The following is a 17,158-nucleotide window of genomic DNA, read 5'->3' as shown; positions in this document are numbered from 1 at the left end:
CACCTTTGGGTAAATCTGTAAACACTGAAGCCACCTCTCAGCTGGTACCCAGTTAGCCTGAAGCTCCCCTTGACCTTCACTCTCTGTCTGAACCCTGAATGGCAGCTGTGGCGAGTGCTCTTTCTCCTTTGATGTGACCATTTTGCTCCTGCTTTGATGGGGTCTGGGCCCAGTGTGTAGGGTGTATAGACCTCCTGCAAGCATCCAGGAGCCTCAACAGGTTCACTGAGTGTGAAGCCCTGCCCCCACCGTCAGGGCCTGTCACACACCGGGGGCCTGACCATTTTTCCATCTGTCCTGGGGAAGCCTCAGAATCAACTCAGAGGAGCTGGGAGTTGGGGTTGTTGGTAACTGTCCTTCTAGATAGTTACCTGGGTCACGCATTTCTCCTAAAATGTCAGGGGGAGGGGAAAACCCCACACTCCTACACATTTTATTGTACCGTGCGTTTGCATACGTGTATATTTTTTAACTAAGAAGAAAAATAACCCTGCCTTTGTCCGCAATCCTTTTAACAAATTGTTTATTGTTGTATCCAGGTAACAAGCATGGTAAGTATTTTCACCAAATTGAGTATTCTGTACTTGAGCTGTGCTTGGCAGACTTTTTGGCGAGCTGTGTGTTACCAGCCTTGGCTTTCCTAGAAAAGACCCTTTTAGGAAAAGGAGAAACCACGCCCTGGTAGAACCCCCTGCGTCCTTGGCTACAGAAAGAGCCCGCCTCACCTTGGACCCCGGCGGGGATACCTGAGAAAGCATGCCCCCCGCCAGCATGCTGCTTGGCCCCATCCCGGCCCCGCCGCCCCGCTGCTTCGAGCCCCCACCAGGTGTCTGCCAGGGCTCCCCGGCCGCACACAGACGGGCCTCCCGGCACTGTGGATGCTCCCACCCCAGATCCACAGCCATGCCTCTTCTCTCGCCCTCCTCCCGTCTGCTTCAAAGCAGGGCCGTTTGTTTTCTGTTTTTTTCCTTGTTTCTTTGAGTCTGTTAAGTAATTGGAGACATCTCCTTTTGGAAGCTGGAAAAATAAATACATTGTCCACTCTCCTCAGAGGCTTCCCGTTCTGTTGGAAAATGGATTAAAAAAAAATTTTTTTTTTTTTTTAAATCTTGCTACTGGGTGTTCTCAGTAAACGTTGAGAGTTGCAGTAGGTTGAGGCCGTTTTAGCCTTCTGGCTGTGTTTATTTATCCATGCATGTTTGCTTTTCCAGCCTCTTTTGTGGCTCTGTATTTTAGTCCCCGTGCTCGTGGCTATGCCTGTTTAAGCCGCCCGGTAGCCATGCGTTGTGCATTAAGTCCGTGTGTCACTGTCCCCTTCAAGGATCAGACCGCAAAGGATAAGGCCCTGCAGCACATGGCCGCCATGTCGTCAGCCCAGATCGTCTCGGCCACTGCCATTCACAACAAGCTGGGGCTGCCTGGGATCCCACGCCCCACCTTCCCAGGGGCGCCGGGGGTAAGTCACGAGCTGGATCTGGTCGTGAGGGCCCCTGAGCACACGGAGCCGACCTGGCCGAGCGTGAAACCGTCTACTCGGCACTTCCTGTGTGTGACACACAGGTGTGACATTACACCTGTGTCGGTGTAAGAGAGGGGAGGGGCCACCTTGTGGTGCCCTGATGCTGGGTGCAAGATGGTGAAAAAAGCAGGGAGCTAGGGAGAGGGGGAGAGAGGGAGGGAGGGAGTGGGGGGCTCTTAGTCCCTGAAGACATGGAGTTAGGTATCACTTTACAGCGCCATTCCAGGCTGTGATCTGCCTCTCCATTTCTATCATTTTATTCCTGGCCCCTAGTTTCTGCTGCTATGTCCTCGGGGTCACTTTATGGCAACTAGCCTCTAAAGAGACAAAAGTATTCTATACTACATTTTCATTTTGCACCTGCCAAAGGCTGAGAAGCTTAATGCTGTGGTCTCATTTAATCCTCACAGTAATCTTAAATGCCTCTTACTGTTACTGCCTTTTTACAGATGAGAAAACTGAAGTTAATTAGTAACAAAACAAGAGTTTGGGTAACTTGGTCATAATCACACGGAGAGCCATGTCGGGACTCAGACCCAAGGCTGTCCGAATCCGTCTACGTCTGCTGCCTCTCCGGGAGGCTGTCGGCAGGCACCAGGGCCTAGGAAAGCCACAGCAAAGGAGGTGTCTGCACTGCTGCTCGGAGCTCCTGGTTCTGAGCTGTGTCCTCTCCCCACGCTGTGAGCTGTGGAGGCAGAATGTCACGTAGGAAGCGTTGCAGAATGGAGGGAGGAAAGGAAGGGTGGGTGGGCACATAGATGAAGCAGTCAGATGAAATATTTGTGAACCCTCTGTAATGCACCCAGATTCCTACTGGGTGTCAAATGAACTCTTGAAGAGCTGGTCCCTGCCCTCAGGGAGGTTAACATCTTCTGCAGGACAGCAACCTGCGGTATCTGCATTTAGGGTATGTCACTTTGCAGCTGGCAGATGATATGTACCCCCTGTGTTTAGCAGGGATTGGAGTGCATAGACATCCTGAACAGTGCTTTGAGGTGAACTCCTAACCCTGAAGCTCTTTGCATTTTGCCTTCCAGTTCTGGCCAGGAATGATACAAACAGGGCAGCCTGGATCTTCACAAGAGTAAGTCTGAGGAGGGGCCAGCATTGACAACCCCAGGAGCTGGTTACAGCCCACCCCAGGGGCCTTGGAGGGGGGAAGGGAGGTTTAACCTGAGATCACTGACATCACCCCCCACTGTTATCTCCTGGGGCCAGTAGCAGGAAAGAGATGCTCAGATTTGGGAGACATGTAAAGACCTCACTCCCACCTTCAGTATTAGTGGTCCTGCAGCTGGCAACAGGAGGAGGGTCTCCATCCTCTCATGGCTTTGAGGGTGCAGAGCCTCGGGTCCTCCTGAGAGAGGACAGTGGAGGTGATCCCATAGTCCATTTTCTTCCGGTTTTCCCTGTAGTGGGGGAAGCTAATAGAAAATCTGACAGATGCTTTGAGAGCATGGGAGGTGAGCTCAGTAAGCCGGAAGGCGAGGACAGATTGGGGATAAAAGCAGAAAGAAACCTCCTCCTGTATATTCTCAAAGGAAATGGAGCTATTTGGTCTAGAGAAAGACAGCCTGAAACATGTCCCAAACCTTGCCTGCCCATGATGACTGCTGACCTTGGCCTCTGCAGGGACCAGAAGCAAGGTTCAGAGGTAGATGCCACAGTGCATGCAAGGCAGGCTGACATCTGCCCAAGCCATGCTGTGGAACTGGCCTGAGGCTTGGAGGTTTGGTCGTCAGCACCCAGCCAGCCCCTGTGCCAGACCCAGCACAGCACAGCTGGGTCTCCAGCACAGCCTGGGCTGTGCTGCTGCTTGCAGATAGGGAAGCTTACAGTGAGGAGGACCCCAGGTGGGTCCCTGGCCCTGGGAGGCCACGGCCAGACCTAGGAAGTAGCTGCTGCTACAGTCATGGTTTCTGACTCTCTCTGTCCTCTGTCTGCAGCGTCAAGCCCTTCGTGCAGCAGGCCTACCCCATCCAGCCAGCAGTCACGGCCCCCATTCCAGGTGAGTCTTTGGGGGAACCCTCTCACTTTGTTCTCCAGCCACACACCCTCCCTCCCTTGCAGGGCCATGGACACCCCTTTCTTGCCACCACCCTCCTTAAGGCAGGGTCAGCCCAGAGCTCAGGAGGGTCACTGGGGTGTCCCCTCCCAGGTCCTGCTTTGCCTCAGTCATCTCTAGAGAGCTCTTCTGATGGGCTTTAAAAAAAAAAAAAAACAGGAAGCATGATCACTTTTACTCAGGGCCCTGGGTCATCCTTGAAAGGAGAAGTTGCTCTGATTCCTTCCTCCTCATAAACAGGCCACATTGGGCAATCTCAGTCTTGCGGGCAGACGGTTTTATTCGCTGTTTCTTAGAGAAGTGTATTTCAATTCTGAGTACCCTTTCTTTAAAGGAGTGCTTACATGGAAGCCCAGCTAGAAAATATGCATCCGGCCAGCTTGCCTGCCTCCCAACACACACACACACGCACATGCACACACACATGCATGCACACGTGCGTGCGCGCGCACACACACACATACTCACTCTTCATTATAAGCTCCCAGACTGAAATGCATTCACACATTGCCCTCTGCTCCAGCACCATGGAGCATCCCAGGAGAACATTCCACAGTGCTGGTGACTACAGTCTTACTTAGGAAAGGAGATGGAAGAGCCCAGGGAGTGCCCACATCCCTGTCTCACAGGAGCACTTTGACAGCATCCACTTCCACCCTTCATCTTTCTTGCCATGGTCCCCAGCGAGGCCCCTTTGCCCTGGATTAGGTGTCCTTACCCCCAGCTCTTAACCTGGGCTGGCACCAGCTTTAGGAAGAACCACCTGCATTGTGCTTCTCCAACTGGCCATGCCTCTGGGCTCCTCTGCCAGAACCGACCACCACTGACTTAGCTCCATCTCTGGACTCTGGGGAACGGACCTATTAGCTTTGCTCCTGGGTGGTCCATTTTGTAGGCCCCTGCCGCGAGGGTGGCCTGAGGCCTGATGATGGGAGGCGAGGAGCTGGGTTTAAGGAAACGATCGATCGGTATTTCAGGGTTTGAACCTGCATCAGCCCCAGCTCCCTCGGTCCCGGCCTGGCAGGGCCGCTCCATTGGCACAACCAAACTTCGCCTGGTGGAATTCTCAGCTTTCCTTGAACAGCAGCGAGACCCAGACTCGGTGAGTGTGCTCAGAGTTGGGTGCCTTGACCCTGGGCTTTGCTCCTTTTGCCCTGCCCTTGGGTCTGATAGATCAGATACCCTGTGTGAAAGCAGACCTGAGTAAGGAGGGCCAAGCAGCCCTCCAATGAAGTAAAAAGGTATTTCTGTTGACAAATATGTAAAACTTTAGAGCTAAATGGTTATGGATGCTCTGGACTGCAAACTCCAAGAATTACTAGATCAGAAGAGTAAAAACTTAACAGACTCTTGCATTTAAAGACCCTGACACTGGGAAAGAATGAGGACGGGAGGAGAAGGGGACAGAGGATGAGATAGTTGGATGGCATCACCAATTCAGTAGACATGAGTTTGAGCAAACTCAGGGAGATAGTGAAGGACAGAGAAGCCTGGCGTGCTGTAGTCCACAGGGTCACAAAGAGCTGGATACAACTGAGTGACTGAATAACAACATTTTTTGAGCCCTGACCTGTCCCTGGTATTGTGCAAGATGATTAATAGATATGATCACATTTTACTCTTAAACAACCCCATAAGGATAGGTGCTAATACATGAGAAAACAGAGAGGTTAAGTAATTTCTCCATAGTCACACAGTTAGTATCTGATGGATTAGAGATTCAAATTCATGTCTGTAAAACTCAAGCCTATTTAGCCATTATTCATACTTCTTTTCAAAGCTGTGTTTTCTCAAGATAGCAAATTCTTAGCTTCTGAAGGAGAAGTAACAGGGTAGTACTTTAGCAGTCTGACATAGAATGCGATGCATCTTAATACCATAAATATCCGTTAAGTCAGCATCTGGACCCTATTTGTCATTTTTCTTCCTTCCCATCTCCCCACCCCATCTAGTGCCCGTCCTCCTACTGTCCTCAGCTGGGCCCACCATTTCCCCTACATATGTGAGCCTCCCTTCTTTCCACCCGGCAAGCCCAAGACCCTTTCTTCACTCCCACTCCTTGGCTGTGAGTACGAGCATTGCATCTGTGTGTGGGTGAGCCCAAGGCAAAAATGGAAGGAATCATGAGTTTGTCTTTGGGATCTTTACCAACTCCTTTCCATATTCTCTACCTCACCCCACCCGGCTGATCTTGACGGCTACCAAAAGTACACAGGGGCCACGCTGTCTGTCTGTCTGCTGCCTTGCTGCCATTCTGTTACCAGGAGAAAGCATCACGAGTGAGTTCATCATCTGTTGTAAATAACTTGGATGTGAACAAGAGGAGGTGACTTCTCCCCGAAGCGTCTGTCCTTTGGCTCAGTGGAAAGCCTCTGAGGGTAGGACAGGAAGACGCCACGAGTTAGAGGGGTTTCCACCAGCCATCACCAGAGTGGACACTCAGGAACCCACATGTGGCCCCCTGACATTTCTGCCTATGAATTGTGAATGCTAGTAGAAAAATAAAGTCTGCTCCAAAATTAGGATAAAATGAAGAAAGAGAGGTAGTCATTGGACCCGTCGAGGCAGGCAAAAGAAGAGGAGAGTATTGACAATAGGGAATAGAAGACCAGCCTGCTGGGTCACTCTTCCAAGTGTCTGAGTGGCTTTACCGGAAGGGTGATGGTGAGAGCCTAAATCCTGGTCTGTGGGAGCATTGAAATAAACACCCAAGAAGATGACCTTTGCAACTCTTTGCTTCCTCCTCTTTCAGGGAAGTGTAGATGTTTCTTTGGCTGAAGGCTGGGCTTTGGCTCAGTTCATGCTTCTGCTCTGAGTAGCTCATATTTGTATGACACCTTGTCGCTCACAGAGTGCGTTGTCATTGGTTATGTCATTTTGTCCTCCAAGTGCTAGTGGAGTAGATTTTGTTTTACCCATTTTACAGGTGAAGAAACTGAGGCCAAGATCCATTAAAAGATGTAGAATATTTAACTAATGAGCAGGAAGACCCGGAGCCCAGATCTTGTTTCAGTATACTCTTTCACTAGCCTGTGAACCACCACCAGTGGTGAAGGTCTTGAACTGTGCGTTCGGTCTGTACTCTTGGGTCAGCAAACCTGTTTACTTGTAAACATTTCTTTTTTAGAAATAGAACCCCAAGACACTAAGAAGCACAAGTCCCAAGATGTTAGTTGTCGTCCTTGTTAAAAGACTAAATATAATGTTTTATCAGAAAAAAATTTTTTATTTTTAATTTAAGAAGCTTATGGAGCACCCTCATGGTAACCGTCCTCCTCAGTTGCAGACCTTCTGGGGCCCAGAATGCCCATTTCCTCTTCTTCTGGTTGTTAGTGGTAATTGGGCTCCACCCTGTGCATCGCTGAGAGGTTCCTTTTGTCCATCCTATAAACAGGTATGAGCACCCGCGTGTTCAGGGTGCTGTACCAAGAAGGGGCCTTCTGGTGCTGCCCAGCCCACCAGCAACTCTGCCCTGGTGGAGACTGACGTCTAGTGGGTGAGGCAGTCATCCCCCATAGAATCACTGGGAAGTGTGACGGCTAGGGGTGCTGTGAGTGGACAGGAAACTGGGCAGGCTTTGTGGAGGAAGCAGCCCTTATGCAAAGAGGTAGAGGATCCATATGGGCCAGGAAGCGTAAGGGAGAAGAGCATTCCAGAGGCGATGACTCTGGTGTAGATAAAGCAGGAGGTGAAAGCTAGTGAATAGTTTAGAAAGGCAGGACCCACCAAGCACTTGGAGTAGTGTCCAGATATGTGTGTTTCATGTACATTCAGAATTAAGAGTCTGGCTGATTCAACTAAAGTAGACCTTTTACTGATGAATGAAAGGCTTAACTCTTTAGAACTCCAACACATGACTTCAGTGGTGACAATGATGATAAATGTGGTTAACTAGAGAGTGCATTTCCAGAGTAGCTGGGACAAAGGGTGTCACCCTGGACCAGCAATCTAGGTTCTCCTCCTCCTGGCTTTGTTGCTCCTCAGGTGTGCATTCCTGCCTTGTGTCCTCCTGGGGGACCATATGGGCAGAGAAGGTTCAGACCTGGCCGCAGCCATTGACAGCGACCTCTCCAAGCCTCTTCTATAGAAAGAACTAGAATTCCCTACCTCTTTGGGCTGTGATATGGATAGAAAAACAATCACACTGTACCACACTCATTAACTTATTTGTTTGGTCTTTGCCAGGACTACCCATAGCCCTTTGATGCCCGTGAGCCTGAGCTATTACAGAGATGTAAGGGGAAAAGTGTGTACATGTCTGTGTGCAGACAGAGATTTGCAGGATCCAAAGTCAAGTTTGTTTAGGACCCATAATTATTGATCCCTTTGTTGGCTTCCTTATCAAATTAACTTGCTTAATGTTTGATGTTAAATTTTAAGGATGGCATACTCGTATTTTTTTTTTAAATAAATGTACCAGCTGAATTTATTTTAGACGGCTCTGAAAGTTTGAGAGCCAGTGAAACCATTCCCATACTACACATTTTTTTCAGTGTGACCTTTGACCTCAAGGGCCTTTACATGTTCATTGTAACAGCACCTTATGTTTGCAAAATAAAGCACATATTATATTATTTGAGAAGCTGGTGCTTAGAAGACATGTCAGAATGCTTTAAAAAGTCTTGTGAATTCTCTTCCATTTCAATTAGCTGTCTCTCTTAGTCCCAGCTATTCTGGAAATTCACTCTTCCGTTTACCACATGTAGCACCACTGCCAACCCTAAAGATTCTTCTCAGCTCTCCCTCCCCTATCAGTAGTCACACTGGTGATAGCCTGCACGATGCATTGTCTTACCCAGCCCTTTGACATAGACTGCCCAGTGTTCAACCGACAGCTGACGTTGGAAATGGGATTCTGAGCTAGGCATGTTGATTCCAGTAACCAAAACTTGTTGGGTTCATTTGCATCTGGTGAGTACCTGTGGCCAACCAGAATCTACAAGAAGCCAAGGGAAGAGTAATCCAGGGGATGAGCGCCCCCTGCTGGCTCTGCGTCATCTGAAAACCAGACATTGCCCCTGTCAGTGGTTGTTTATATTGGTGGAGAACCAGCAAGTCAGTCCCTCTGTTACCTTTGGCTCTACTAGAACCTAAGAGAAAAACAGCAGAGGGTGAAGAAAGGAAGATCTAAAAAACAAAGACTATTTTGGAAGTGGTTAGTAATGCTTAAAGACACACTTTCTACAGGATTTCAGTGTTGCGTGTCAAAGGACTTTCAGTGTTAAGTGCGAGATCTTCCACCTAGGGTGGGCTCTTTTAAAAGGGCCTCCTCACCTGTCATCAGGGCCCAGTTCCTGGAGACCGACTTCAACAGCTGCTGCTTCAGAGAGGTGAAAACCTGCCCTTCGTGGGCTGTAAGCCGAATCCCGAGTGTGCGTGAGGACTGGTTTTCCTGCTAAAGCCTAGTTTTGAAAGTTTGAAGTTTTAGTCACTCAGTCATGTCCGACTCTTTGCGAGCCCATGGACTGTAGCCCACCAGGCTCCTCTGTCCATGGAATTCTCCAAGCAAGAATACTGGATTAGGTTGCCATTTTCTTCTCCAGGGGATCTTCCCGACCTAGGGATTGAACCTGGGTCTTCTTCCTTGCTGGAGGATTCTTTACCATCTGAACCACTAGGGAAAACATAGTGAGCTCCCTCTACCCACTCCCTGGGGCAGAGCAGGTTCCTCCAGCTGCCCGGCAGCTCAGCTACATCTTCGAGGCAAAGGCAGTGTGTTTAATGTCAACCGTGATCTCAGGAGAGAGAGTGCGAGGAGTTCAGTTGGGTAGGAGTTACACAGCCAGAGAAGGGCAACCTTTGGGATGGAGAGGGTGGGGTCAGAGATTGCTTTCTTTAGATTTTGAAGAAGCTCTGCCTTGGGGAAGAAGCAAAGTTCTGTGATGTGGTCGCAGGAACAGACCTGAGCAGGGAGCGCACACCTCAGCTCACTTAGGGAAAACCTCCCTGAGTTACAGCCATCAGGGTGACCTCCAGCTCTTGCTGACCTGTGTTGTGAGCTCCACGTTCCGAGCATCTGACCCAGCTCCTCTTCTCACGTCCAGTCTCTCAGTAACAGAACGGAAGCTCGGGGACATTAAGGAATGTGATCAAGTTCCACCACCAGCAGGAGGCTGAGCCAGAGTTTGACTCTACTTTGTATTCTTAATGTCACTGTATTTTTGAAGAAATTAAAAATTACTCAAATGCAAAAACAGCTGCCCTTCAAAGTCTCCAGCTCCTCAAGCCCAGGCTAGATGCAGCAGGGCCCTTCACCCTGGCGCAGCCAGTGAAAGAAGGTGATCAGGACTTTTGGAGAAAGAAAAGTAAAGACACTTGACTTGGCTTCACAGGAGGAGAGAATCCCTGAATGGTGGACGATGGCAGGTCCTCAACTGGAAGGCGAGGAGTTTTGCAATCTGGAGTGATCTGTTTCCTAATCTTTAATGCTAAATGAATGGAGCGGCAGAAAAGCCTGGGACCTCCTGAACATGGGGAGTGAGTCAGCAGTCTTCACAGCCTGGGGAGGGGGGCCCAAGTTCTATCCTCTGGGGGAGCCTTGCACTCAAGTTCTGCAAATACATTCTGCCGATAACCTAATTCTTTTCCAAATTGGGCAGCTGGTTAAAAGTGGGCCTAAGAATGATTTCATGTTTTTCTTGCTTCTTTCAAAGGCCTCAATTCACAGATCAATTCAATTTCTTTGTCAGATCTTACAGATGTTGACTTTGGTTTGGAAAAGGTGACCAGGGCAACTCAGAAGATAGGACATTGGTGAGACCAGTGGCAGAAAGAAGAGTTGGGTGGCTTGTGTGGGGATTTGACCAGAGAGGTGAGATCAGAAGCAGGGTTTATTAGATTCTAGATTATGGGCCGGGAGGATCCTCTTCTATATCCTGGGTAGAGTGAAAGATGGCACGTTTTCTCTGGAGGAGCTTCCAAGCCCCGCAGTGCTTGCTAAGGCAGTCGCTGCCTCTCAGAGCAGGGTCGAGTGTTCACGGGAAACAGCTCTTTGGGCAGATTTGGTTTCTGGTCCTTCAGAAAGGAGGCTCTTTCTCTCCCCCGGTTCATGGTTTGTGTGTGACTCTCACTAATGATTAACCTGCATACTAGCATCTGTGAGCTCCTAAGGCTCACACAGAACTGTCATATTTACTGTTTCATTTGACCTTCCCATTGACCGGTGAGATAAGCAGGCCAGGTGTCACCTCTGTGTGCAGATGAGGCTACCCTGGCCCAGATAGGTTAGGCAACTTGCCTCAGGCCACACACAGCCCAGAAATAGCGGAGCCTGGATTCCAACCCGTGTTCTTAATGTATGCACCACGTGCTTTGAATAAATGGTCTGAGAGCACATCTGTCCTTCCTGATCGAGAGAGGAAGACTGCAGCGGGTCTGATGGATGGCTGTGCCCTGTTTATGCCTCTCCCCGCTTTTTCTCCTACGTCTTACCAAGCGTTGCCTTCCAGTAGGACACAGGAGACAGAGGGTTCTCTGGTGCTGGAGGTGATGGGTCGCTGTGGTCGCCCTGGCCTGCATGACTGCGAGCTCTCCCGTCAGCTTCTCCATGCCAGTCTCACCCTCTCGTAGCAAAGGTGGGTGGTTTGCCGTCCATGTCTGAGCTTCTCTGGACACTCACCTCTTTATTCATGACCATCTGGGGATGAGGCAATTGAAAGCATCTGGAGAGCTGGGTTTTATGGGCGTTTCACAGAGGCCCAGCCAGGCTCCACTTGCTTTCCTTGGCAGGTCAGCACCCCGCCCGCGTGCCCTCCTGGTCGCGGTCCCCGCAGTCAGCCAGTGGGTTCTCACAGCTACACTTGTGTGCGGAAGACTCCCTTCTAAGAGCACAGTGGCCGCTCTCTGGAGATGGTGCTGGAATGGGGAGGTGGGGGTGAGCTGGTGATCCTGGGGTGAGGTCCAGGAAGGAAGGACTGATTTGTTCCTTGTTTCCAGTGATGTTTCTTTCTGGGAACAGCACAGGGAAAAGAGCGACCAGCACCTCGGGGCCAAGTGGCCAGAGCAGGGCTGGTGCCTCTGAGCAGTAGCTGAGGAGAGAGCCTGCTGGATTGTGAGCAAGCCCCCCAGCCCTCCTACCCCAACAGGTGCCAAAGATGCAGGTCACTCCCCTTGGCCTGGTCTTGCAGCCACTGCCTGCCCCTGTAGGGCCCGGGGGTCAACGCAGTTTGCACAGGCTGCTCTGGGGGGCGTCTGAGCAGACTGTCCAGGCAGGAACTTAACAGGAAGCAAATGTAGGTGATTTGTCCTTGTCCTGTTTCAACTTGTACATTAGCATCCCTTGACATGAGTTATTTGTCTTGGTTTCTTTAAATTCCTAAGTGGATTATAATTTTTCTCCTGGTATTATTTGACAGCAGTCATTTTTTAAAGTTTTACAGCGTTCTTCAAATACTTGGAATTTTTGCAACAAGTTTAGGGAAACACCGCCATCTTCAGTTCAGACTGTGTAGTGCAGTGCTGGGGCGTGTCCATGGGAGCCTCTGAGATGCCAAGCGCCAGCAGATTCTTGGGGCTTTTCCTTCCCTTTTGCAGAAAAAAGTGAACTGCCTCATCAGAGGGCTCTGGATTAGAATGAATTAGCAGCTCTTTGGGGAAAAAAGAGAGAAAAGAAAATTAAACTCTAGTGGCCATTCTGGGAGTTGTTTGTTCTGGTTTGTCTCATCTGCCCCAACCCCACTTGCCAGGACAGACTTTGCATTCTTCACTGGGAGAAATTCAAGGGCCAGATCCCTCAAGGCCTTGAGTGCATGTCACCTGCACCCCAGCCACCTTACAGTATAGGACCTAATACAGTCAAGGAACAGCCATAATTTCAGGTAATCTCACCCGGAGTACAGACACATCATGACTATTGGGGGAAATAATAATAGCAACAATAATAATAATGAAGAATTGCATGCTTGGTACAGCGTTGTGGATTTTCCATGTGTGATCTCCTTTAAGCCTCGTGACACTCCTTCGAGGTAGATACTATTATTATCCTTGGATTACGGATGTGGAGAGGGCTGGAAGCACCCTCCCAGATGACTCAGCTAGGAAGCAAGGCCGGCGCCAGGATTCAGACCCAGACCCCGTCTGACTCCGGTGCTTGAGTCCAGTGTTTGGCCCTCTGCCCCCCTGCCCCCCGGCAACTTCCCTAAGCAGCAGAGAGAAGGAGAGGCAGAGACCAGGAAGGAAAGTGACCTCTTAGAACTACCTTAGAGGAGGGGGGAACATCCTTTGTTAATCCCCCAGGGCAGCTAAATAGCCCTTTGCAAGTCACTCTGTGGAGATTTTAGGATTACATTTACCTTTGTCACTGTTTACAACTGCTGTGAAGAATAACTGGAGGGATTATGCAATCAAAGAAGAAAATGAACGTTTCCCCAAGTTGAAATAGGAGTCTGTGTATTAGATTTGTGGCAGGGGCAGCTGAGTGGGAGTCGTCTCTGCCCAGTAGGATTTGCCCCGGTGCAATGTCAGGCTTTCTGGTGAACCCTACAGGCAGACAAGGGTCCGAGCTCCTGCTCAGTCATCCTGAGTGTCTTGAGCCGGAGGAAGGCTCTGATCTCACCCTCGTCTTGGGTCCAGGGAACTTGCGGCCAACTAGAATAAACATCCTGGAGCACGACTGTGTGTGTTTTTGTTTCCCTTTATAGTTCTTTCCTCACGAAACTCCATGATGGTTCGGGATAGCTTTGGATTGGCTGCTTATTTAATTTAATAAAGTAATAGATGTGCTTCATGTGTAAGCCCAATCAAACCCCAGGCATGGCCTTTAAGGAAAAGCAGCTGTACCCTGCCCGCCCTGCTCCATCTCCCACTCCCCCCCTCCTCCCAGTCCTCCTTAGGACAGCTGCCTGCAACCTTTCAGCCCTTGCTTTGTATATTCGCTCCGTATCTCTAAGCAACGCACTTTTACTACCTATCTCGGTCCATGATTTGAGACCTTATCTGTTGATTTCTTACTGTGGAAGACCAGGACTTAACTCTCTGAATTTAGCTCATGACCCCTCTAACCTCTATCCCCACCCCTCCAATATGGTTATTTCACAATTTTTGGTTTAGCACTTAGTATTTTTATTATGAAAGTCATTTTGTTGATTCTAAAACTTGTTTTTCCTAAGATTTGTCATTGCCTTTGTTTGTTCAGTTTGTATATACCTACGCAGACTCATCCCCCATGTGTCTAATGGAATTCTCAAACTCTTCTCCCGATGGTCAGCTAGGTCAGGGACTCCGTCTCTAGCCCCTTTAGGAGCCCTCCAGCTTCTAGGTCCTTGTCCACCCTGGACTGGCTGTCGTCCAGGTCAGAAGCCCAGCTGTGGTCCAGCGTGTTACCGCTTCTGTGCTACCGCTTCATCTCCCGTCTTTTTTTGTTTTACTCTCTCATTTTAAAAGAACATATCCTCCAGTTGCTATCTGAGAATAGTTGTGAGGAAGGACAGTTTTCTGAAACCTGACAAATCTGGGAGTGTGTTCTGTTCACACATGTGATGGATAACTTGGTTTTCATCTTAAGCTTATGAACCTTTGTCCACATTTTCAAGGTAAATTCCACATATGTTCTCCTTGTTAATGAATGACGCTATATGTTTAGTGCTGGAGAATACGGACATCCATATAAAAAGAGCAGGTAAGTGCTGACAAAATCATTTGATATACAGGAAAGGGAATGTTGACTTATCCCAATCTTCTCTATAGAAATCTTTGAGAACATATATTTAATGGATGGCCAGTGGTTCTGACTGCAGAGGCAAAAAACTGGCTCCATACAGGTTCTTCGAGGAGACACGCTGTTTGTACTATTAGTTCATGGAGTCCCTGTGCCCGACACAGTGCCTGGTACATAATGGACCTTAGGTGTGTGAAAGGTCACACGCCTTTTAGGTATGAAATCCAGAAAGAAATATGCAGAGTGAGTACCTTTTCTGTTGCTGTATTGATATGTTGATAACCAGCATGTCTGCAGAGCACATGGGAGACTTGCTTGTAATTGAACAAGCCAGTGTTAACCTCTACTTTGGATGCGAAGGAAATTTAGTCTCAGACTTTGATAGATGTAACATTGACACTCTCCCTGTTTCTGCTTGTACATTCCCCCACACACTTGGGATTGTTTTTTGTTGCTATTGTGGTTGTTTGTGTAAATATTTGTTTTCTGCCACATAGGATAGAACGGCTCTTTTTTGGTTTTATGTTCATCGTTAGTTTGGGGACAACCATCACTGCTGGAAAGAAAACAGGATTTATTTGGGAAGAAGGGAGAGAAGTGAGGTTCCACCCTAACCTTTTTCCCTTAGAAGGAGATCTGGCAGGATGGGAGGTAAGACCTCACCAGAGAGTTTTTAGGGTTTTAATTTTGTTAAAATTTGAACCCAAATGTATCAGATAGATGTCTTCTTTTCATCCTCCTAGATGTGGGGACAGAGGGATTCCTCAACCTGGCCAGGCTAAGTTAAGGAGAGAGGGATGTCTGTTTGTTCCACTGCTGTGGCCTCCAGGACGCCTTCTTTAGCCCTTTGTATTCTTAGAAACAAAGTCACCTCTTGGCAGGAATAAAGCTACTCAAATGCCGACAGTCAGGGTTTGGTTTCAGGTCACCAGCCTTGGAGAGGCAGTACCTGGTCGCCTTTGGCAAAGACAGCCTGCCCGTTCTCAGTCCATTTCAGCGACTTGGGCACAAAGGTAACTTCCTCAGGACAGAAACCTTTGAGGACTCTATCTGATGACTCTGTGAGTCAACGTGTGTCCCAAATTGTAATTTCACTTCTCAGAATTTGGAAAACGCTATTCAGCTTCTTTTCTTTTTTTTTTTCTCAAATCAACTTTCAGAAAAAGTAGATCTGAGTTAGAAGGATCTAGGCATTTACATATTCTCCTGGAGACCGTGCGGTTGATGTGTGCAGCAGTGGATCCAAGTTTTCTTCTTAACTTCAGGACTTTTCCTGGATGTGTGACCTCAGGCAAATCTGTTCACCTCTGAGCTTCTATTTCCTCATCTGTGAAAGTGACTTTAATAAAACCCGCCTACAGTACCGTTGGGAGGCAAGGATTATCCGAGGTCACATATATCGAAAGCGCGTTGTACAAACACTGAACAGACACGGCTTCCTTTCTTCCTGCAGACGTAGGTGAGAGGCCCGCACTCCTGCCGCTAGTAAGGAGTGGGCCATAATCAAGGCTCTGAACAGTCATGCGGCTCCATAGCTTGCTCCCAGCTCTTGGCTTATTTGTGTTTATTTTTTTCTTTGCTAGGCAGGAGGGATAGCTAAGGCAGGAAAGTTCTTTTGCTTCTACCCCAGGATCTAGTTAATCTCACATAATAAACCACCACAACAGTAGTCTTAGCAGCTACGATTTATTGAACACTTCTTGTATGCCCAGGCCCTAGGCCAGAACCCGCTCTGTGCGTCATTTCCTTTAATCTTCCAACCTGTTCAATATGACGGTCATAGATCCCCACGGTACACAGGAGAAAACTGAGATTTCAGGTTCTTGTCTGGTTCTAGAGTGCTTGTGCACTCAGCATGTTGATTTTCAGATAAACTTCCTTGATATACTGAGCGATAGACTCAGTCGCTCAATCGTGGCCGACTCTTTGTGACCTCATGGACTGTAGCCTGCCATGAAATTTTCCAGGCAAGAATACTGGAGTGGGCCCACTGAAGAATGGTAAATTTTACCTTCCATTCACTTTCCTGATCTCTGACCCCTGGAGGTCCAGGCTGTGGTCCCTGTGTTCCAAGAGTCGTAACTTCACCCCAACTCTGCCCTGGCCCATGGAGGCTGGCGAGGTGGAAGAGCAGGGAGTGAGGTGTGCTTAGCAGACTCAGATTCTATTCATAGATGTCCCCAAGGCTCTGTTTGTATTCCATTCTTTCCCATAAACTCAGTGCCAATAGACACCACAGCAAGTGACCGAAGCGGTGCCTCTCAGTCTGGCAGGGCTCGGAACTTGCTGCAGTCAGAGGTGACTAATAAGGGCTGGGTGATAGACATACAGACAGCCAGTTTGGATAATGGAGGAACAATGCCTTTGCCTCTGCTCCTGTACTGGCAGGGACTAGGTGACCAGCAGAGGGGCAGACACAAGACATCCCTTCCTCATCTCTGGGGACCTTGCATCAGTGTCTGTGCTCCCCGCCTCTCCTGTGTTGTTTTCTCTGCTTTTACCCTCTAAATGAGACTGGAAGTGCCTCAGCATCGGTGCCCCATGTGTTTCTGTGGGCTTTGGTTTGCTTACAATTGAAAAGATGATGTGATAACATTTGAGAAAAATTTTAAAAGATCAGAGAGAGGCACTTCACCTCTCCCCATAGCCTTACCTCCCTATCATGATGGTGGCTCCTGCTTTGCTTCAAAAGTTCCCCTCGAGCACAGTATATTTTGTTCTTGCATGCCTGTGTCCAGGATTCGGTCCATCCTGAAATCCAGCTGGGATAGAGGCGGGGTCCTTGTCAGAGCTCGAAGTTCTTCTTTTTCATGTCACCTGACACCTTTGAGGGTTTGAGAAGCCTTGGTAAAGGTGACTCTGGTGTTGATCAGAAGGTACTAGGTCTTGGCCACACTCCTTGTACGTGCAGTGGCTGGGG

The 17,158-nt window shown here is 48.8% G+C and overlaps 1 protein-coding gene across 9 annotated transcripts in view; it reads left to right on the top strand.

Annotated features, from left to right (window-relative positions):
- TEAD1 (TEA domain transcription factor 1) overlaps positions 1-17,158 on the top strand; it is a 265,476-nt gene that overhangs the window by 202,443 nt on the left and 45,875 nt on the right. For 8 of the 9 annotated variants that reach the window (XM_061147483.1, XM_061147493.1, XM_061147503.1 and 5 more), the window contains 4 exons: positions 1,322-1,456; positions 2,557-2,603; positions 3,466-3,527; positions 4,562-4,686. In XM_061147483.1, the coding sequence (XP_061003466.1) occupies positions 1,322-1,456; positions 2,557-2,603; positions 3,466-3,527; positions 4,562-4,686 (369 nt within the window). Of the gene's footprint in view, positions 1-539; positions 552-1,321; positions 1,457-2,556; positions 2,604-3,465; positions 3,528-4,561; positions 4,687-17,158 lie in introns of all 9 variants that reach the window. The other variant, XM_061147449.1, reaches the window with a different exon arrangement.

The sequence above is a fragment of the Dama dama genome, chromosome 1 (genome assembly GCF_033118175.1).
Source record: "Dama dama isolate Ldn47 chromosome 1, ASM3311817v1, whole genome shotgun sequence".
NCBI classification, from domain to species: domain Eukaryota; kingdom Metazoa; phylum Chordata; class Mammalia; order Artiodactyla; family Cervidae; genus Dama; species Dama dama.
This window is presented reverse-complemented; position numbering and strand designations above follow the sequence as displayed.